We start from the raw sequence: 23635 nt of genomic DNA on the forward strand, positions 1-23635 counted from the left end.
GCTTCAACATATCTAGTGGGCATGCATATTTTAGCTGGCAATGCCTGGGTTTGGGAAAACAGTGACATAAAGTATGTATTCTGTCTTGACATACTCAGGAAGTAGTCAATATAGTTGATAGAAATGAAGCAGAATAGGTTTCCTCTACTTTAACTCATTAAATATGAAGGTGTTACTATTAAATTGTTTAATGAGCAAATATGTTGTACTTGGTTTCGAACTGTGTGAGGTGATTTGATATTTAAAGACTTAAAATGGAACTGAAAGTATGACTGTAGGTAAAGCACTTGACTTACCTGCTGCTGACTGTTGAGTTCTGGATCCCGTGGGAAAGAGAGAACCAACTCCTGAAAGTTGTCCTCTGATCTCCACTTGCATGCCACTTCCATCACTCATGCACGTAGGAGAATAAAATAAAATCTAAAATGAATTCAAAAGAAAATAGTTGGTATAGGCTTGGATCAACATGCCTGCCTGCCTTCCTTCCTTCCTCTTTGACATGGGGTCTTTCTGTGTATACCTGTCTGGCCTAGAATTCACTGCATATACTGACTGGCCTCAAACTTAGAACTGATAGGCTTAACTTTGTAATAACTTTAATTTATTTTATGCTTTATTCTCTGGCATTAAAAGTTACTTAAAAATATTCCTGGTGGGCTGGAGAGGTTAGGTTTAATGATTAAAACCACTTGATGTTATTGCAGAGGATCTGGGTTTAGTTCCCAGTACCTACATGGTAGTATACAGTCATCTATAACTCCAAGGATGCCAGACAATCATGTGGTACATGTAGGCAACATACTTACACATAAAATAAAAATTCAAAAAGAATAAAATATTCCTAGCCGGGTGTGTTGGCGCACGCCTTTAAACCCAGCACTCGGGAGGCAGAGGCAAGCGGATTTCTGAGTTCAAGGCCAGCCTGGTCTACAAACTGAATTACAGGACACCTAGGTCTACATAGAGAAACCCTGTCTTGAAAAACCAACAAAACAAAACAAAACAAAACAAAACAAAACAAAACAAAACAAAACAAAAAATATTCCTGGGAAACCAGTTTACTTCTTTTATTCTTTTTATTTTTAAAATTAATTTTTAAAAATTATTTGTTTGTGCGTGTGTGATGTGAGTATGGGTATATTCAGAGACCTTTGGAAGTTTTTTTTTTTTTTTTTTCTTCCCACCAAGAATTCTAGGGACTACACTCTGGTGGTGGCTTGAGTGTATATGAACCACTTGTGTAGGGGATCTCAAGAGGTCAGAGGTGGACATTGATTCCCCGGGAACTGAGTTATAGGAAGTTGTGAATTGCCATTTGGGTGATGGGAGTCTTCTGTAAAAGCATTAAGTGCTTTTTTCCACTGAGATATTTCTTAAGCCACTAATTTTATGTTTTATTTTTGAGACAGGATCTGTTGTCTCAGGCTGGCCCTGACCTTGCTATGTAGCTAAGAACATTTCTACTGTCTAGATGTACAGCCTTGTACTACCATGCCAAGCTTAGGTGGTTCTGGAGGGAGAACTCCAGACTTTGTACATGCTAGATATCTCTCTTTTCCTTCCTTTTCCCTTTCCTTTCTTCCTCTCTCCCCTCTTCCTCCTTCTCCTCGTCTTATTTATTCTGAGACAGTTTTCTCTGTGTAGCCTTGCCTGTCCTGAAGTAGCTCTGAAGACCAGCTGACCTTGAACTTGTGGAGATCTGCCTTCTTTTGCCTCCCAATTAAAGGAGTACGGCATGCTTACCTGGCTGTATGCTTGATATTTTTGTTCTTTTAAGATTTATTTTTATTTCCCTTTGTGTGTTGATGTGAGTATCTGCTGTGTCTTTGCAGGTGTCTGCAGAGGGCAGAAGAGAGTGTCAGATCTTGTGGAGTCATAGGCATTTGTGAGCTTCCTGATGTGGGTATTGGGTACCAATTTCAAGACCTTTGGAAGAGAAGAGCAACAAGTGCTCTCAACTGTTGAACTATCGCTTTTGCACTCACAGTTGATCTTTCTAATACTTAAACACTCTGATTTCCTTTCAGTTACCAAGATTATAGTATAGTGTCTTAAAGATTCCTTTTTAACGGTTTTCTGTGTGAGCACGTTGATGTGCATGCGGGTACCCCTCCTGGAGCTAGAGTGCTGGCACCCTCTGAGCCTTTGCTCAAGCCTTCCACTTTTATATAGTGTACCTTTCAAATAGTAGTATTGATGTAGACTGGAGGTGTTGAGTACCTGCTGTACAGTCAGGAGGTCCTGAGTTCAGATTTCTAATACGCATGTTAAAAAAAAAGCCAGGGGTCATTATGCATCTCCATAATGCTAGTGCTGGGAAGGTGAAGAGAGGACTCGGCTCCATGACAGACTCTGTTTCCAAATAAAATATAATAAAATACATACATGTGTATCCTAATGCATATATACAAACACAAAAATGTCAGACATGTTACATACACAAAACAAAACTTTTTTTTTTTTTTTAAAGATACATTTGTTTTATGTATGTGAGTACACTATCACTGTCTTCAGACACACCAGAAGAGGGCATCACATCCCATTACAGATGGTTGTGAGCCACCATGAGGTTGCTGAGAATTGAATTCAGGACCTCTGGAAGAGCAGTCAGTGCTCGTAACCACTGAGCCATCTCTCCAGCCCCAGACAAAAACTTAATATTTAGTGAAGCATAGCCACATGCATTTATTACCAATAAATATGGTAGTTGTTGCCACTTGAGCAGGATAGACCTATTTTGAAAAGAGTGTGTGGAGGACTTGGGAGGGGTAATAGTATTCTGCTTCTTATACTTGCCCAAGTGGGTCCTCTGTGCTTTGGTTTCTAATAATTCATTTTCATTTTCTGTAAATAAATCTTTCAATGTTAATTTTTTTTAAGATTTATTTTATGCATATGAGTGCACTGTAACTTTTCAGACACACCAGAAGAGGGCATCGGATCCCTTTTCAGATGGTTGTGAGCCACCATGCGCTTGCTTGGGAATTGAACTCAGGACCTCTGGAAGAGCAGTCTGTGCTCCTAACCACTGAGCCATCTCTCCAGCCCTCTCAATCTTAAAATATTTTAAGAAATTTCTTAGGTATTCTGGCGCATTCATGCAGTCCCAGAATTTGGGAGGAGCAGGAGGTATTCCTGGGCATTCCTAGAGACGTAACAAATTCAAGGACAGTCTGGGTTGCTTAAGAAGAGACATGTAGATAAAATTCAGTAAAGGTGAACTTGCTTGTGTTCTGTGAGGAAGAGTCCATCAACAGTTGAGAGGTAACACGTGGTGAATTGTTTGTTCTGGTGTCATTGGTGTTTCATCTAACATCTCAGCCTGCCTTTTTTTTTTTTTCTCGAGACAGGGTTCTCTGTATAGCTCTGGCTGTCCTGGAACTCACGTAAACCAGGCTGGCCTCGAACTCAGAAATCCACCAGCCTCTGCCTCCCGGGTGCTGGAAGGTATGCGCCACCATGCCCAGCTCAGCCTGTCTTATAAACACCTAATAAATATCCCAGCCTGTCTTATCATTAGCTCTTACTCTTAGTCATTCTGTATACATAAAAAAATCATAAAAAAATAAAAGCAAGTGTTATGAGTGGCATTAAAAACAAGTCAATACAAATGTAGTTATGGGTGTCAGTGAATTTTGTTATTAAGAATCATATCCTTACTGCAAAGTATTAGTGAGTGTTTACAGTACTTTTGTTACAGAGGTATTGAGAAAATGTGTTCTTCTGAAAAATAAAAGGTATGTAATACTTAGTTTGGAGTGCCAAGTTAATATTTTGTTTTGCTTCCAGGTGATTCCTCCTAAGGAGTGGAAGCCAAGACAGTGCTATGATGATATTGATAATTTGCTCATCCCAGCACCAATTCAGCAGATGGTCACAGGGCAGTCGGGACTGTTCACGCAATACAACATCCAGAAGAAAGCCATGACTGTGAAGGAGTTCAGGCAGCTGGCTAACAGCAGCAAGTGAGTCAGTTGAGTTATGTTTGTAATTCTTCCAAAGGGGTCTGTGAGGTAAGAAGCCACGTGGACAGAGCAGCCGGAAAAGCAGGAACCTCCTTTGTCATCTCTTGTCTTCATCCCTGGTTTCTGTTCTTCAAATGACGGCTTACTCATATTTGATTATTTCTAAAGAAATTGATCCATATTTTATAATCCTGTTTATAAAATCTAGAAGTGGTTCTTTTGTGTTTTTTTTTTTCTGTTCTTTTTAGTTGTCAGAGGTTTTTAGTTCTTTTTAGCTTTGTTAGGGAAAATTTTATTGATAATTTTGTTTAAGACTAAAATGAGCAGTAGCAATTTAAAAACAACGTTGAATGAATAGGGAAACATCTATTATATCAGTTATATGGCATATAACAAATTCTTAAAGTTAGTCCCTTAAGCCAGCTCATAATTATAAAAGTCAGGAAGCTAGGAGTCATGTAGATGAATGATTAAGCTTAGGATGTCTGCCACGTTTACTGCTAAGGCTTTGACTGGGAGGGCGGCTGCTTGAGAACTTAGCTGGAAGATTTGTCTAGGAGGGGTCCTTGTATGAGGCTAAAGTTCATGCTGCTCGTCCTGTAAGTGGAGCTTTGCAAATGTGTAGAAACATGGACATATTACTGTTTCCTTTTTCCTATACCAGTCCTGCTATGCACTCACACATCTTTAAAAAGCACATTTGAGTAAATTGCAGACATTGTGGACTTGTGCATGTGTATGTAACTTTGGAGTTCAAGATTTGCTTTCTTTCTTTCTATCTTTTTTTTTTTTTTATTATTATTTTGTTCTTTGTCAATTTCATATGTATTTAACATATTCTGGTACTTTACCCACTACCCATTCTTTTTCCCCAACTCCCCTGTCAGTTCCCTCTCCTAATAGGTCCCATTCCCATGTTTTCTTTTGTTATATGACCTACTGTGTTTAATAAGGGGTTTTTGAGTGATTATGGGCTTATATTGAATGGAGCCAGGTAGGCTCACCAGTGGGTATACAACTGAAGATAATGACATCATCATCATCATCATCATTTTTAAAAATTTATTTATTATATGTAAGTACAAGTTGTCTTCGGACACCCAAGAAGAGGGCATCAGATCTCATTAGGAATAGTTGTGAGCCACCATGTGGTTGCTGGGATTTGAACTCAGGACCTTCGGAAGAGCAGTCAGTGCTTTTAACCACTGAGCCATCTCTCCAGCCCCTGGACATCTTCTTTTCTAAATCCATCACTAGCCAGTAGGTTCCCCCTTCCTTTACTTACAGTTGACAGTCCAATATTGTTCACACCCATAGTAGACAGCCACAGCGTCAGCGAGTTCATAATTAAAATGTCTGTGTCCTGTCTAGTAGATGGCATATCTCTGTTACTTCTCTATCCTTCTGATCCTGCATTCTTTCTGTTTCCTCTTTGTCTGTGTTGCCCGAATCTTCATATAGTGGCCGTTGTCTTCTTCCAGAGAAATTGAGTAGGTATATCATATACTGAATGGGGAGAAGAATGAAGTCTTACTTTGTTTTTGAGGCAGGGAGATAGCTGGCCACTATAAAGCTTAGGCTGACAATGAATTTGTGGTCCTTCTGTCTCAGTCTCTCAAGTTCTGGGTCTGTAGGTATATGCCACCATACCTAGCAAAATTTTCTTTCTTGAAGGGAAGACTATTAAAGAATTTACGGAAAAAAAATATATGTGTGTGTGTGTGTGTGTGTGTGTGTGTGTGTGTATAAATATATTGTTGTTTTGTTTTGTTTTTGTTTTTTGTTTTGTTTTTTCGAGACAGGGTTTCTCTGTATAGCCCTGACTGTCCTGGAACTCACTTTGTAGACAAGGCTGACCTTGAACTCAGAAATCCGCCTGTCTCTGCCTCCTGAGTGCTGGGATTAAAGGCATGTGCCACCACGCCCAGCACGAATATATTTTTAAACCTTGTGTTTTTTATGTGGTATTGGATGCCCAATATAAAAATCTTAATCTGAAACTGGGGATTCAGCTTAGGTGTTGTTTTTTTTTTGTTTGTTTGTTTGCCTAGCATGCATGAGGCCTGTGTTTAATCACCAGTACTAATAAACCTGGCTTGATGGTATATGCACCTGACTCTAGAGGGAGAGGCAAAAGGATCATTAAAAGCTCAAAGTCATCTGAAAATCCCCCTAAAACTGACTGTGCCCAACTCCTGCTTTTCTCTCCTTTTCCTGTAAAATCTCAGAAAAAAGTTCCACCTTAGAACAATAATAAAATCTCCAAGTATTTTAAAAAACATGCCAAAAATGTTTAAATTTCTTGTATGGTTGTGAATGGAAGCAAATCTTTGGATGAACTTAGCTGATACGGCATAAAAGTAACTTGCGTGTATGAGTGCATTATTTGATATAGTATACAAATGATGAAGAGTCTTTCTTGTTATTTCTAGTTTAGTGTAAAAATTAAATTTTGAATTAAAAAATATACTATTAGATCCCATTCTTTTGGATCTTATTGAGAATAGGACTTTAGTTATAGATTGAGCACCTCATCATTTATACTATTAAGAAACTTTATTAGCACATGTACGTGTGTGTGCATGTGTGTATGTGTATATGTATGTGTGTGTATATAAGTATGATGTGTTTGTGTGAGCATTCATGTTCCATATAACTTTTGTGTGGTGGTCTTGGAACAACTTTGTGGAATTGATTCTAGGAATTGATCTCAGATCTTTAGGCTTCTGAGGCAACTACTTTTATCCATTGAGGCATCTTACTGGCCACATAATTTTTCTGCTGCTGTTGTTGTTGTTGTTATTTTTCTGCTGAGGATTGTACTCAGGGCCTTTTGATTGCTAGCCAAATTCTCTACTATTGGGAATAGAGCAGCTGTCAACATGGCTATGCAAGTATCTGTGGAGTAGGTTGGAGAATTTATGCCAAGTAGTTGTATGGCTGTGTTACATGGTAGATTTATTTTTAGCATTTTGAGAGTTTTTTACATGATTTTTTGTAGTGCAACACTAATTTGCACCTCTACTACATTACCCCCAGCATATGTTGTCATTTGCTTTCATGATTGTAGTCGTTCTGATTATGGTAATATAAAACTCAAAGTATTTGTCTGTGTCTGTGTCTCTGTCTGTGTCTCTCTCACTGTAGGATATAGGCTTTGAACTCATAGAAATCTGCCAGCCTCTGCCTCCTGAGTGCTGGGATAAAAAGCGTGCACCATCACTTCCAGTTACCAAACTAGTAGTGATTTACATTTTCTGAGTTGCTAAGGATGTTGAATACATTTTGAGATGGCTTTTGTTACCTGAACCTCATGTTGTCTTCTGTTTGTTCCATTGGTAAAAATGTCAGTTTTTGTGCCTGTCCCATGCTGTTTTGTTACTGTGACTATTTTGTATTAATATAGCTCAGTAAGATATCTCGTAATTTAGAATGGCAAATGCATTCAGTGTTACTCACCTTGTGCCTTCTTAGTTTAGATTGTTGATCTCTTCTTGCTTTGACTTTGCTGGTTTGGATGAATCTAGAAATTCATCCATTTCTTTTAGATTTTTATGGAATATAGGTTTTAAAAATATTTCCTTATAAAGTTCTGAATTTCCTTGGTGTCTGTCATAATGTTTCCTTGTTCATTTCTGATTCTGTTAACTTAGGTCTTTTTTTTTTTTTTTTTTTTTTTGCTGAGTTTGTCTATGGGTCTGTTATTCTTACTTATTTTCTCAAAAATAAGCTATCAGACTCATTCTTTGTATTGTTTTCATTGTTTCTATTTTATTTATTTCTGCTTTGACTTTTATTATTGTATCCACATACTAGATTTAAATTTTATTTGTTCTTTTTTTGTTTGTTTGTTTGTTTTTTTTGTTTTTTGTTTTGTTTTGTTTTTTTCAAAACAGGGTTTCTCTGTGTAGCCCTGGCTGTCCTGGAACTCACTTTGTAGACCAGGCTGGCCTCGAACTCAGAAATCTGCCTGCCTCTGCCTCCTGAGTGCTGGGATTAAAAGCATGCGCCACCACGCCCAGCTTGTTCTTATTTTTGTAAATTCTTCAATAGTATTAGTAATTTTTTTGTGTGTGTATGTTTAGATATATGTATTATTATTATTATTATTTTTCGAGACAGTATTTCTCTGTGTAGCCCTGGCTGTCCTGGAACTCAATCTATAGACCAGGCTGGCCTTGAACTCAAATCTGCCTGCCTCTGTCTCCCAAGTGCTGGGATTAAAGGTGTGCAACACCACTGCACAGCAGATATATGTATTTTAATGCATGGTCTTAGGATTCCTGTTATAGGAATACTTTTAATGTTTCCCAGGGATATTATTTTGTTTTCAGATCTAAATTTTTTTAAATTACTCTTATTTCTCATATGACCTATTTATCATTAAGTAACAAACTGTTTAATTTCCACAAGTATGTGTATTTACTAGAGATTTCTATCAATTTTAACTTTGATTATATTGTGGTCAGATAAGACATATGAAATTATTTCAGTTTTTATAAAGTTTTAAGGTATAGTTTTTGCTCCAGAATATGGTCTCTTGCGTGGAATACATTTTTCCATCCTTCCATTTTAAAGTATTGCCTATCTTTTAAAGCTAAAATTAGTTTCTTGTAGACAATGGAAAGATGCGTTTTCTTTCTTACTCCATTCATATAGCCTGTGCCTTTTGAGATTGGTGAAGTAAAGCTATTCGTATTTAAAGGTACTATTGAAAGGTACAGGTTGATTGTAGTATTTTTATTGTTTGTGGTCTTGTATTTGTATTTTGTATTTCAATAATTATAACTTCATTTATTTTCTTTTTAGCTTTGGCTTGTTTATTCCTCTATTCAGTCATAAGTATTGCTTCTAGTATTCTCTGCAAGGTTTGTTTGGTAGAGATGAAATATAGTAATAATAATAATAATAGTAATAATAATAATGTGATAACAATAATTATTTATTTTGTTTTTGTTTTTTGTTTTTTTGTTTTTCTCGAGACAGGGTTTCTCTGTGTAGCCCGGGCTGTCCTGGAACTCACTTTGTAGACCAGGCTGGCCTTGAACTCAGAAATCTACCTGCCTCTGCCTCCTGAGTGCTGGGATTAAAGGCGTGCGCCACCACGCCCAGCTTAACAATAATTATTTTGAGTCAATATCTCATGTAGCCTTTGCTGTTCTGGATCTTGACCAGAATGGCCTTGAATTCATAGAGATTAGGTATGCGTGCCTCAGTGTTCTGAGTGGTAGTGGAATTAAAGATGTGTACCACTATGGCTGGCTGATACTAATCCTTTTAATCTCTTGATATTAGAAAAACTTTCTCTTCTTCCTTTGTGGTAGACTGTTGTGCTGGATACAGTAGTCTAGGCCGGCATCTGTGGTGTTTTAGAATGCACTACTTCAGGTTTTTTCCCTCTTAAAATTTTCATCTAGAAATAAGCTAAATGTTTTCCTTCATATGTTGTCTGTGTTTTTTTTTTTTGTTTTGTTTTGTTTTGTTTTCAGTTTTCAAATACTCTATATTTGTGTTTTACGTATGCTATATCGTTGGACTTTTTTGGTCTTGCTTATTGGTGTCCTGTGTGCTTTCTGCATATGTATGTATATGTATGATTTTACTTGGTTTAGGAAAGTCTTTTCTTTGATCTTGTTGAAGATCTGATGATTTTCTTTAAGTCCAGATATTTGTTCTACTTAATTCAATCAACTTTTAAGACTTTTACCTGAGCTTTCCGATTGAGTTATTGAGTTTTGTAATTTTGTCTTTCATTCATTCATTAATTCATTCATTTATTGAGATTCTCTTCACTATTTTTATTTTACTTTCAAATTCTGAATTATTTTAGTTTTATTCAGATTTATGTTTGTTTCTTTAGCTTCAGGTATTTAGTGCTAGCTATTCTCTTTATCTTTGGTCTGTCTATGACCTTTTAAAATTTCACAGCGAAATTTAGGTTCTGTGTCTGTGGTTTATGTAGGAAATTTTTATTGGAGAACATATATATAGGACTGGTGGATTTGGGGAAAGATATGTTGCCTTGGATTTTTGTATTGTGATTTTATCATATATCCCAGGCATATGGACTTCTTTGCTAGTTGTGTAGCCGATGTGCGGATCTACACTGCCTCAGGTTAGGCCTGTGTTTAGGCTGTGTGGCTGGGGCAAGGTGTGAGGGACCAGGATGGCACAGGAAGATGAGGTCTCTTGCATTCACCAGGCTGTATCTTTGCATAGATGTCTGATCTGGTTTATGCCTGTAGGCTGGATATGGTACAGCCTGCTAGGTTCTGGTGGAACTCACTGGACTAGACTAGTGCACATGGTACACAGGGGGTGGGACCAGTGCCAAGCCTGAAGCTTGGAAAGGCACTAGCAGCAACTGATCAGAATGGGCAAGCATAGAGGATATGAGACTACTGCCAAACTTGGGGGTTGGAAACCCCACAGGCAGGACTGGCCAGACTAATTTTGGGGGCTGGAAAGGTATGCAATGGTTCAGGGAGTTCACCACGGTGGACCTGAGTACAGGGTTGGGGACCAGAACAGGGGCTGTAGATTGGATTTGCCATAAGCAACTGGAGTGGAGGAGGAGGAGAGGCAGCACACAGGTTGTCTACCTGGGTCTGCCGTGGTGGCTACATGGTCCCTAGTAGCAAGTGGGGCTGACATCATCTGTATTTTTTTAATTAAAAAATTTTTTTTATTAGATACTTTTTATTTACGTTTCAAATGTTATCCCCTTTCCTAGTTTCCCCTTCTGAAAACCCCCTATCCTCTACCCCCTTCTCCTGCTCCCCAACCCACCCACTCCCATTCCCAGTTCTGTCCTTCCCCTATACTGGGGTATAGAACCTTCACAGGACCAAGGGCCTCTCCTCCCATTGATGACCAACTAGGCCATCCTCAGCTACATATATAGTTAGAGCCACATGTCCCTATCATCTGTATTTTATAGAGCAATAATAAGCTTCTGAGAAATTCAGCACTCACCCCAGAGATATTTTAGTTTTTACATGTCAAACCTTGATGTTTGTGGTGGCTCTTAATCGTAGTTAGAATTGTAGGGTTGCTAAGGCAGAAGGAGCCTGGTCATGAGCCTCTCTTTTAGAACTGTGCTCAGTGAGTAAATGGTTCTGAGAATGTATTATGGAGTCAGTTTTGAGTAAATTGGGGTTTGAACAACTGTGATGGTCTGGCAGCATGTTAGGACGGACCTTTGCTTATTTTCTTCATGAAAAAAAAAAAAAGGTATCTGTCTTAACTTCTTTTCTTGTTGCTGTGACAAAATACCCAGTTAAATTAAAGATGTGTTTGAAGAGGTGTTTGGTTTAAAGTTTCAGAGGATACAGCCTATAGGGGCTGAGAGAGCCATGGTCGACCAGAGTCAGAGCAAAGACCTGTAGTGAAGGCTGGTGCTCATCTTGCTTTCATCTTTTTATTCAGTACAGGGTGGAGCTTTCCACATTTAGGGAAGGTCTTCCCACTTAATTTATTTTAGGTAATCTCTTATAGACATGCTTTGAAATTTATGTTTTCAGTGATTCTGTATCCTGTCAGGTTGAACTTCATTATATCTTTCATATCAATATGATTGCTTAAAATAAATACAAAATAATTCAGAGAAGTATATTTCTTTAATTATTTTGTGAGAGAAAACTTTTTTAAAGACATTTTAATTTTTTCTTTTATGTGAATGCATGTTTTGCCTGCATGCAGGTCTCTGCATGACTTGTATTAAATGGCTGCAGAGACCAGAAGAGGGTGTTGGATCCTCTGGGATTGGAGTTATAGTTTGTTGTGAGCTGCCATATGGGTAGTGGGAATCAGACCCTAGGCCTTTGCAAAAAAAGCTAGTACCTTTAATGTCTGAGAGATCTTTTAATCTGGATTTATCTTTTAATTTGGATTATATGCATGTTCATATGTGGCTATATGTACTCAGGGGGGCCAGAGTTGTTGGATTCCCTGGAGCCAAACTACAGGCAGTAAATGGCCTGTTGTGGGTACTAGAAGGCAAACTTGGGTCCTTTGCAAGAGTGTTCTTACCCACCGAGCTCTCTATACATTTCCCCTATACATAGGATTTTATGTATGTATTTTCAGGCAGGATTTGAATTTACGGTGTAGCCAAAACTGGCCCAGAATTCTTGCTTGATCCTAATGCCTCTGCATCCTGAATATTGAAATTATATACATGTACCATCATGCTCAAGAAGTTAATTGTTAATTTTAACATTTCTTTTTTAAAATTAGGGTATCTTTCTAGTCCAAGTTGGCATTAACTCTTGATGTAGCTGAGGTACCTTTTCTATCTATAATTTATGATTTTCCTTCTATCTTTCAAGTGCTGAGTTTATAGGGATGTGTTACCATGACATATTTAGGTAATCAGGGTATTTGTTAACTCTGGCATCCTGTCTGATAGACAAGCAGGTTACCAAGGAGCTGGGTTCCTACCTCCAGAGTTTGGTTTTTAATTTAACTTAACAACAACAAAAAAATGCAATGTGATTACATTATATATACACAGTAATCTCTAAACTGGTGTAGTCAGCATGGAAATATTTTAATGTCATTACATAGAAGACTTACCTTATTTTATGTTTTAATAGTTAATTGCTGGCTATTCAGTCTGATAGTTAATATTCATTGTGAAAGTGACAGGATCTAGGATCACTTAAGACAAGTCTCTGAGCATGCCTATGAGGGTTTATTTATATTAGATTAATTGAGATGGAAATACTTACCTTACCTGGACAGTGCCATTGTATGGGCTGTGATCCTATATTGGAATAGAAGGAGAGCTGTACTGAAAATTAGCATTAATCTTTCTTTGCTTTCTGAGTGCAATTGTATGCAGATCAGTCACCTCAAGCTTCATTGCTAAAGCGAACCCTGCTTTTGTCAGAGTTTGATCACAGCTACAGGAAAGTGCCTCTTACCCATTGTGTTTCTAGTTATGCTGCTGTGCACTTCCTCATTTGTCATTGTCTGCATTTCTGTGCTGGCAAGAGGAATTTATAAATTCAGATCGAGGGTGTGTAAAATTTTGATAAGATATGCGATGAGAAATTATGCTCTGGAAAGATTGTGCTAGCTTATTCTTCCACTCTAACTACATAAGTTTTTTTTCCTTTTTTTCTGTCATTAGTATATTAGGCAGCACCAATCTAATAACTACAGAGTATCTTATTTTAGTTTTGTTGTCTTAGAATTTTATAAAGTTTTCTTCTCAGTTTTCTATAGATGTGTTTTTCTACATAAATGTGCATAATGTTCTTATATAATTGATTACATATTTTAGAAATATTTTGAAAGCTAGCGAATGATGCCTTTATTAGTGTGTTTTGGAAGCCCTACTGATAAGGAACATAAGAAATTCTATAGAGCTTTTAATATGAAATCATTTATATATTACTCATTAACTCTGATACCACATGAGTGTACAATATTTTTATTTAGAAAGTAAATTAAATTAGATGGGTAGAAAACCTTAAAATTGCCTTACTGCTTTGTGGTTTTTACTTTTTAATTTTTTATAGATACTGTACTCCAAGATACTTGGATTATGAAGATTTGGAACGCAAATACTGGAAAAACTTAACTTTTGTGGCACCTATTTATGGAGCAGATATAAATGGGAGCATTTATGATGAGGTATATTTACACTTATGTTGTGGTTTTTAAAAGTTTTTGGTGATGTTGTTTTTGTTTTCTATTTTTAGATAGCTTAGAAGTACTCAATTATATCTTATTTATTGTATTCTATTTACTTTTTTTTTTGGTATCTATACTTTTTAAATATGAGAGAAAGAACCAGGAGGATTCTTTCCTTCTTCTTTCCTCCATTCTCTGCCTATGGCTCACTTTTTCTGTTTGTTTGTTTATTTATTTATTTATTTGTATTGTTGTTGTTTATCTTAAATTATGTGCATGTGTGTATCTGTGGGTAAGGCTATGTATGTTTGTATAGAAGCTTGTGGAGGTTAGAGGCATTGTATCCCTTAGAATTTGTTACAGGTGGTTGTGAGTTCTTTGATATGCATACTAGGAACCAATTTCAGGTCCTCTAGAAGATCAGCATTCACTATTAATCACTGAGCTGTTTTTTTCTCCAGCCCTCCCCATCTCCTTTGCTGTCTTTGAGCCAGTGTCTTAGATAGTTCAGGCCAGTTTAAAACTTGCTGCTTAACTGAGCATGACCTTGAACTTCTGATCATTTTGCCTCTACTCCGGGTTGACATGCTACAACTGTGACAGATGTCAATTAATATATAGGATATATTGAGGTTGCCATAATTTCTCTAACATTACTTATAGTAACTCCTCTCCTATAGTGATGAATTACTCCTTTAGGGCTAGAGATGCAGGTCAGTGACTGAGAACTTGCTTGTCATGTGTGACATCACATTTTGCAGTTCTGGGTTCAAGTCCTTGGGCTGCAAAAACAAGCAAGCAAGCTGGGAAATAGATAAATAGAAGAATAATAAATTTCACTGTGTAGTTAATAAGGGAGTAAATAGTAGAATATTGTAGGGTATTTTTGTAGAAAATATTTTGTTCCCCAACAATCTTCCTTGTACTTTATGCATTGACACCCATTGCTAACCCTTACCTTAGTTTCCTTATTACACTTTTTTTTAAAAGTAAGACAAGTTGAAAAGTGCAGGTCTTAGGGTTTCTATTGCAACAACAAAACATCATGACCTAAAAGCAAGTTGGGGAGGAAAGAGGTTATTTGGCTTACCCTCCATATTGTTGTTCATTTTGTTGAAGGAAGTCAGAACATAAATTTAAACAGGGTAGGAACGTGGAGGCAGAGGCTGATGAAGAGGCCATGGAAGAGTGGGGCCTCTTTTCCATGTCTTGCTCAGCTTGCTTTCTTACAGTACCCAGGACCAGCACCACTACCCCAGGAATGACACCACCCAAATTGGACGGGGCCCTGTCCCTCAATCACTAGATAAGAAATTCATTACAGATGGATCTTTTTGGGGCATTTTGCCAGTTGAGCTTCCTACTTTCAGGTAATTCTAGCTTGTGTCAAGTTGGCACAGACTAGCCAGCACAGTACACAAAGCACAGATTCAGAACATCATGACTTCTTGTATATGGAAATTTTTGTGTTATTTCTGACCTCAAGAAAGAATTTTATCAGCATCCTTTTCCCTCTAAGCATGCATTACCTGTTATAGGCTCCAGCTTTCTCCAGTGATAATAATTGTTCTCACTTATAGTAACTCTCTTTTTTTATGACAACATAATTCATTGTGGCCTGTTTATGAACTTTATGTAGTTTAGATCATGTGGTGTATGTTCTTCCTTTCTTTTCCTTCCTCTTACCCTTCATTCCTACTTTTGGACAGTTTCTTGCCATGTAGCCAGGTTGATCTTGAAATCTTGTCCCTCTGCCCTTTCATCTCTTCATCCTCAGTTCTGGGATTATAACTGTATTGTATCAGACAACCTTTTTTTATTTCCAAGTAATTTTTTGAATTATTAGCTGTAGTTCATTAGTTTTAACGACTCTATGTGATATAAGAATAAGTTATAGTTTGTCTTTTTGTTATTCGTTATTTGGGTTGCTTTTAATTTTAGTTTTTATGATCGAGGCTTCTATGAATCTTCTGGAAATGTTTCCTAAGGCATAGAAATATACTTTCCTGTTGGTATAGATGTAGATATACATGACTGGCAGTGTTGGAGAGATGGCTCAGGGGTTAAGAGCACTAACTGCTCTCCCGAAGGTCCTGAGTTCAAATCCCAGCTACCACATGGTGGCTCACAACCATCTGTAATGAGATCTGATGCCTTCTTCTGGTGTGTCTGAAGACAGCTATAGAGTACTTACATATAATAATAAATAAATCTTTGGGCTGGAGCAAGCAGAGGTCCTGAATTCAATTTCCAGCAACCACATGATGGCTCACAACCATCTGTACAGCTACAGTGTAGTCATATACATTAAATAAATAAATCTTTAAAAAAAAAACCTGCGGGCGTGGTGGCGCACGCCTTTAATCCCAGCACTTGGGAGGCAGAGGCAGGCGGATTTCTGAGTTCGAGGCCAGCCTGGTCTACGGAGTGAGTTCCAGGACAGCCAGGGCTACACAGAGAAACCCTGTCTCAAAAATACCAAAAAAAAAAAAAAATAAATAAAAAAAAACCTGACTGGCTTTAGAAGAAAACATTGCAGTTTATAGTTATCCTTCTTGGAACAACGTTTGAATTTTTGTTCTTCCTTAGCCTTCTGTAGATTTTAGCTATTTTTTTAGGTGTAGTATCTTGTGTGTTTTGTTTTGTTTTGTTTTCCTCTTGAGACAGGGATTCTTCTGTGTAACAAACAACCTCGAGCTGTAGATCAAGCTGGCCTTGAATGTACAGGTTTTGTGATTAAATGTGTGCTACTATGCCTGGTTAGCTTGTGTTTTAAAATTGCATTATATTATCTGCCTCCCTCAAGTCGTTGTGAAATATGTTTGTTTTCCACTCCCATCTCCTCTCCTCTCTTTTCTCCCTCTCCTCTTTTACTCTTTCTTACTCTTTTGTTTCTCCTTCTCTCCTGTTTTCCATTCTTTTCTTCCCTCTCCAGTCTGTTCCTTGTTTCCCCTTCCCTTCCCCTCCCCTCCCCCCCTTTCCCCTACCCCTCCCCCCTCCTCTCTCCTTCCAGCTTGTGGGAACCTGTAAGTCCCTCCTCTTTCTTTCCACCCAGCCATTGGCCACTGGCATCTTTACTGATAGATCAAAAACCAGTTGGGAGCAAGGACCTTCAGAGTTAGTAAACAGATTCCCCATAAGATCATCAGAACCACCCCTCTACACAGCCCCACCACCCCCCTCCTTTTAAATTAAGACAGAATCTTACTCTGAAGCCCTGCATGACCTAGAACTTGGTGTGTATTTCATTTCAGCCTGGCCTCAAGCCTCTGGTTATCCTCCTGCATCTGCTTCACCAGGGGTGGGGTTATAGGCATGTGCTATCATGCCTACTTTTGGCTTTGTTTACCCTTTTTTATTTTTTTATTTTTTGGACGCAGGATTACTATAACTGAGGCAGGCCAGAATGGATCACTATGAAGCCAAGTCTGTCATCAAACTCATGGAAGTTCTACCTTCATGCTTATAATTCCAGCACTTGTAAGGCTGAGGCAGTGAATTCCCAGTCTTAGATCAATGGTTGTCCAAGAGCACTATATGGTGAATGAAGTTCTCTCAGCTTAACTTTGAATGCCACAAAGCCAAAATTGGTCAAAAAGAAAGGAATAGTTGCTTATCCTAATATATTTTTCAGTGGTCAGTAGGATTGTTCTGTGAATACCCATATGACAGATCACAGCTGTCTGCAATTCTAGTTCCAGGGGATCTGATACTTTCACACAAAAATACCTGCAGATGAAACATGAAGTCACGTAAAATAAAAAATAAAGTTGAAAAAATTAACTTGTGGGCTGGAGAGATGGCTCAGAGGTTAAGAGCACGGATTGCTCTTCCAGAACTCCTGAGTTCAGTTCCCAGCAACCACATGATGGCTCACAACCATCTGTAATGGGTTTCAATGTCCTCTTCTGGTGTGTCTGAAGACAGTGATAGTGTACTCACATACATAAAATAAATAAATCTTTAAAAAAATTAGCGTGTTTGAATCCTTAGTTTTAGTTAATTCTCCTCTCCGTTTACTTCCCAGTCGTCCTCCCCCCCCCCCCCCATTTCCTGCTTATACCGGTGCACGCTCTATCCTTGTACTTTCATATCACATGCATTCTACTATTTCTCATCTCTAAATGTCTAGTCTAACATCTACTACTCCCAGTGACCATGTGCTAGCCTCTTGCTTCTTCAACTTAAATAGACAAATCAAAATGAAAATAGTGGCTGTGTATAAGAGGAAACATTTAAGTTTCTGCCTTTCTGGGCCTAGGTTACCTCACTTAATATATTTTCCAATTCCATAAATTTTCCTGAAAATTTTATAATTCCAGTTTTCTTTATAGCTTAAGAAAATCTCTATTGTATATGTGAGCCATATTTTTCTTATCCACACAGCTATTGTGAATAAAACATCAATGAACATGTTTGATGTGGGAATATTAAAAAGACTATTTGTATCCTGTGCTACGCCGGGCACTGGCAGACCACATAGCTTTAGCTGGGTGGTCTCCACTCAATCTCTGGCCGGGAGCTGCTGAAATGTTTCCCTTGGCCGGTCATTCTCATGTCAGCCCCATGCAAGGACCGCCCTCCCAGCCGTCAGCTGCCACAACACCCAGTAACCCGGTAGAAACAAAACTCTAGAAGTTAATAATTAATCAGTCAGATTTATATAACAATAAATTCTCATTTCACAGGATGCCCTCACAATAAATTCAGAGTCAGTTGATATTGGTACAAGATGCCCACCTAGATTAGACAAGTTACCCTAATTATTCTTTTTTTTTTAATTATTACATATTTTCTTCAATTACATTTCCAATGCTATCCCAAAAGTCCCCCACACCCTCCCCCCGCCCCACTCCCCTATCCACCCATTCCCATTTTTTTGGCCCTGGCGTTCCCCTGTACTGGGGCTACCCTAATTATTCTATCCCTATATGATATAAATCTACCTATGGCTATTTAAAACCATGCGGATTATGAATCATCTTGCTTGTTGCCCTCCATCTTGCTTCCTTCTCCTCTCTCCTGAGTCTGTCTGTCTGCCTGTCTGTCTGTCTCTCTCTCTCTCTCTCTCTCTGCAGCACTTAGCTCCGCCTCTCTTTTCCCTGTCTAATCACAAGTCTCCTGCTGCACTAATAGTAATTGGACAGGGACTATCCTGCCACACATGTTTGTGTGGGTAGCTCTGCAGTAGAATTCAAAATCTTGGGGGGTATGCCTAGGAATGGTATAGTTGGGTCATGCAGTCATTCTTTATTGATACCTTTTTGAGTAAACTCCACACTGATTTTTATAGTTGATAAAACAGTTTACACAGACACTAAGAGAAATCAGCATTCTCTCTTCCTCCACTTGCCTGTATTTGTTGACATTTGGTTTCTTGATGATAACCATTCTGAGTGAGATGAAGTTAACCTCAAAGTAATTTCTTGATGACTAAAGAGGTGGAACTCTTTCAAAATATATATACATTTGCATATCTTGAGAGCTTTTCAGTTCTATAGCCCATTATTTGGATTGTTATCTTTGTGTGTGGGTATATATGTGCACTCATGTGTGCATGCTCCTGTTAATCCTATGCCAGAATATATGGCTCCTAAATACTTTCTCATCGTTTTGGAAAGCCTCTTTACTCTATTAACACTTTCTGTTGCAGTATCTATCCTTTGAATTTTTATTTGTTGATTTTTTTTAACCTATTTCCTAAGCCACTAGAATCCTACTCAGAATGTCCTCAGCTATGTCTGTATTTCAAAATATTATTTTTCTAGAACAGTGGTTCTCAATCTTCCTAATGCTGTGATTCTATAATACAATTCCTCATGTTGTGGTGACCACCAACCATAAATTATTTTTATTTTTGTTGTTGTTGCTACATCATAACTGTAAATTTGCTACTGTTATGAATCATAATGTAGATATTTGTTATGTGGCCCTCTGAAAGGGTTGTTTGACCCCTAAAGGGTTCCAGACCCACAGGCTGAGAATCACTGCTCTAGGAACTATAGAGGTTCAAGTCTTTTTTTTTTTTTTTTAAAGATTTATTTATTTATTATATGTAAGTACATATAGTAAGCTATCTTCAGACACTCCAGAAGAGGGAGTCAGATCTTGTTACAGATGGCTGTGAGCCACCATGTGGTTGCTGGGATTTGAACTCTGGACCTTCGGAAGAACAGTCGGGTGCTCTTACCCACTGAGCAATCTCACCAGCCCGAGGTTCAAGTCTTATGTTATGGGTTTTGATCTATTTGGAGCTGCTTTTTTGTTTATTTGTGGATCGAGAAAAGCTGTAGTTTCCGATTTCTGCATGTTTGTATCCAGCTTTCCTGATGCCCTTTGTGAAAAGAGGCTGTCATTCCTTTACTTAATTCTATTCTCTCTGTCTCTGTCTGTCTCTCTCTCTGCCTGTCTCTCTCTCTCTCCTGTCTGTCTGTCTGTCTGTCTGTCTGTCTGTCTGAGGTGAGTACATATGAGCATGTGAATTCAGATGGTTGAAGAGCCCCGAAGTGGATCAGATCTCCTGCAGCTGGAGTTGCAGGCAGTTGTAACCATTCATTATGGGTGCTGGAAACCAAGCCTGAGCCCACCCTCTGGGAAAACAGCAATCACTTTGATCCACTGCACCATTGCTCCACCCTAGATGCTGTCTTTACTCCTGAGTTTAGTTTTCATGTCTTTGTCAAAAATCATATAGCTGTTACTTGTTTGGGTTTTTGTCTGGTACAATCACTTAATTACGTTGATTTAGTAGCCTACTTTTGCGATAGCATATTTCTGCTGTTTTTATTACTTTTGTTGTGCAATATAACCTGAGGTCAGATATACTGACAACTGTGGCATTATTCTGTTTGATCAGGATGGCTATGGCTCTCTGAGCTTTTTTATATAGCCATACAAATTTTAACAATATTTTTCTCATTCTGTGGGGCATTGGAATTTTTGCTTTTCCTTCTCCAGCTTAGTATGCATGTGGTGTGTCTTTCATGTTTGTGCAGTCATATCGGTGAGAATTTATGGCTTCGGATTTCACAATAGAGACTCTGACCTTTTGATTTTTATAGTCCTTCTGCCCCCTCTTCAGCAATGTTTTCTGAGCCTTATTTGTTATACTGTTTTGTAGACGAAACCAACTGGGACTGGTCTGCACAAATCTGCATTTTGGTGGTTGTGGTTTTGTATGGTGTTTCCATTTGTTGCAAAGATAAGTTTCCTTAATGACTGTTAAAGGTAACACTTATCTGTGGGCATGAACACATATGTTTATAGATTATAGTTAGGGATTATGTTGATTTAATAAATTATTGATTGTAGATTCTACCCCAGTTTCCATGATTTTCATTAGTACTGAGTAGTGGTTTCCAGTTTCAAGCATGGTCTCTCTCTCTTGTTGAATGGGTCTTAAATATAATGAGAGAGCAGTTGGTTACTACCAAGTATGTGTTCTACTACTATGTCTGGTATGCTGGTAATTGATGTAGTTCATAGGTGACAGAGATGGGTAGGACTGTTTCTACTTCCCTCCTTTGGAAATTTCCCTTCTTCTGGTACTATGAAAGCTTGTCCTTAGAGAGGGGTCAGGATGTTCAGGTTCATTGTAGCTCAGGGCCTCTGGCCATGTTTCTGAAGTGTATGATGTCTTCAGCAGTAGGTACTTACCTTCTATCTCTATTTGGCAACCAAGGGCTAAAGTAAGAGTGTGTATGTTTTGGGAGTCTCTTAGACAGCCCTGGTCAACAACACAAAAGAAGGCTTCTCATGTTTGGCATTGGGGTTTTTCTCAGGTAGTTTTGACCTTTGAAGGGAATATTATCAGCTCAAAAGAGAAAAGCTCATTAATATTATATATCTATATTATGTATATTTATACATTGAATTACATGCATTAAGTGATTTTTTTTCTAGGTAAGTAATTAATAGTATGATATCTTGTGATTTTTCTCAACCATATTGTTATTTACCTACCTTCTTCCTTCTGTACTTATCTCTATCCCCTTTTCTTAAAGTGATGTTCCATCTTTCCCATTTTCCTTATCCAGTCACTTGTATCATGCATGCCGTTCCCCTTTTGCCCCGTCTCACCTTCTTTTGTATTTACCTACCTCTTATTCCCCAACGAACCCTCGATTTTCCCATTTTCCTTACCAGATTTCTTATAATGTGCTATTTCCTTCTCTATTGTCCCTCAGATACAGTATCTTGATAGTGGTCCCATTTTACTTTCCTGGTTTCTGTAGTTACTATAGGGTATGTACTCACATTAGAAGATTTGGAGCTGAAAACCTTCAGTAAGAGAACACATACCACATTTGTCTTTTGGGTCTGGATTCCTTCCTCAATATGATCTTTTCTAGTTCTATCCATTTGCCTGCAGTTTTTATGATTCTGTTTTTCTTTGCTGCTAAATAGTATCCCATAGTGTATAGGAACCACATTTTCATTATCTATTTATTATTTATAGAACACTTAGGCTGTTTCCTCGTCCTAGGTGTTATTAAACATAACATTCGCCTTTGAACATGGCTGAACAAGTATCTGTGCAGTATGATGTTGAGTCCTTTGGATGTAAGCTAATATGTGGGCCATATAGTAAGATTTTGAGCTTTTTGGAGAATTTTTTTTAATAACAATTTCCATAGAGACAATACCAGTTTGCAATTCCACCCGTAGTGAATGGGGTCCCTCTTCCTCACTCTTTAACATTTGTTGTCTGTTGTTCCACTGATCATTGCCATTCTGAATGGTCTACAATGAAGTCTTATTTATTTATTTATTTATTTATTTATTTTAATTTAATTTATTTATGTGAGTACACTGTAGCTCTCTCAGACACACCAGAAGAGGGCATCAGATCTTATTACAGATGGTTGTGAGCCACTATGTGGTTGCTGGAAATTGAACTCAGGACCTCTGGAAGAGCAGTTAGTGTTCTTAACCGCTGAGCCATCTCTCCAGCCTCCTAAAATGAAGTCTTAAAGTAGTATTGTTTTACATTTTTATAATGTCTAGGGAATGATGCACGTATTTAGAGATATTTTGGTATGTTCTTCACTTTCATCTAATTCTAGGTATATTGTTGTTTGTTTTTAGTTTTCTTGATTTTCTTAGTGGCTCCATTTCATTACTGAGTAATGTGATGTTTACTATCCATGACTTTGTGAATTTTCTGTGTTTTTTCTTGGAATTGATTTCTAGCTATATTCCATTATATTCAGAATATAAGAAATTATTTTAATTTTTTTCTTATTTGTTGAGACTTGCTTGTATTCTATTGTATGATCTATTTTAAAGAAAATTCCACAGGATCTTGAGAGGATGTTTTTCTGGAGTGTTTGATTGCCATGTTTCATAGATGTTTGTTAAATACATTGGATCTGTGATGCCATTGAATTCCACGACTTTAGGGCTGGAGAGATGGCTCAGTGGTTAGGAGCATTGATTGATCTTCCAGAGGCACTGAATTCAATTCCCAACAACCACACGGTGGCTCACAACCATCTGTAATGACATCTGATACCCTCATCTGGTATGCATGAAGACAGCTACAGTGTACTCATAAAATAAATAAACAGATCTTTAAAAAAAAATTCCAATACTTCTCTGGTTTTTGTTAGAATGGCATGTTTATTGATAGAGCATTTTGATAGTGAAACCATGAAGTATTACTGTGTTAGGATTAATCTTTATATTTAGTTGTATTTTATGTTTAGGATTATTATGTCCTCAATAGATTGTTTCTGTAATAAATATGAAGTAAATTCTCGTATCTTTCTGGGCCAGTTTTAAGTGTAAGTCTAATTTTGTCAGGCATTTAAATAGAGACACCTGCTTATTCCTTAGTTCTATCTATTTGCATTCTAAGAATGACCTTTTCTATCCTCTCACTGTTAGGGTCATGTCTGTCATTTCTGGTTCTCCAGTGATAAATGGATGGATGCTGTTTGTTTGTCTGCCTGTCTTTCTTTTCTCTTCCCTTCTCTTCCCTTCTCTTCCCTTTCCTTCCCCCTTCCCCCTCCCCTCCCCTCCCCTCC

At 37.8% G+C, this 23635-nt stretch overlaps 1 protein-coding gene across 7 annotated transcripts in view; it reads left to right on the top strand.

Annotated features, from left to right (window-relative positions):
- Positions 1 to 23635, top strand: part of Kdm4c (lysine (K)-specific demethylase 4C) — a 163368-nt gene that overhangs the window by 24908 nt on the left and 114825 nt on the right. For 4 of the 7 annotated variants that reach the window (NM_001172095.1, NM_144787.2, NM_001356561.1 and 1 more), the window contains 2 exons: positions 3790 to 3965; positions 13493 to 13607. In NM_001172095.1, the coding sequence (NP_001165566.1) occupies positions 3790 to 3965; positions 13493 to 13607 (291 nt within the window). Of the gene's footprint in view, positions 1 to 3425; positions 3448 to 3789; positions 3966 to 13492; positions 13608 to 23635 lie in introns of those variants that run through there. The other 3 variants (XM_030253892.1, XM_030253893.1, XM_006538351.1) reach the window with 2 other exon arrangements.

This window comes from Mus musculus, chromosome 4 (assembly GCF_000001635.26).
Source record: "Mus musculus strain C57BL/6J chromosome 4, GRCm38.p6 C57BL/6J".
NCBI classification, from domain to species: domain Eukaryota; kingdom Metazoa; phylum Chordata; class Mammalia; order Rodentia; family Muridae; genus Mus; species Mus musculus.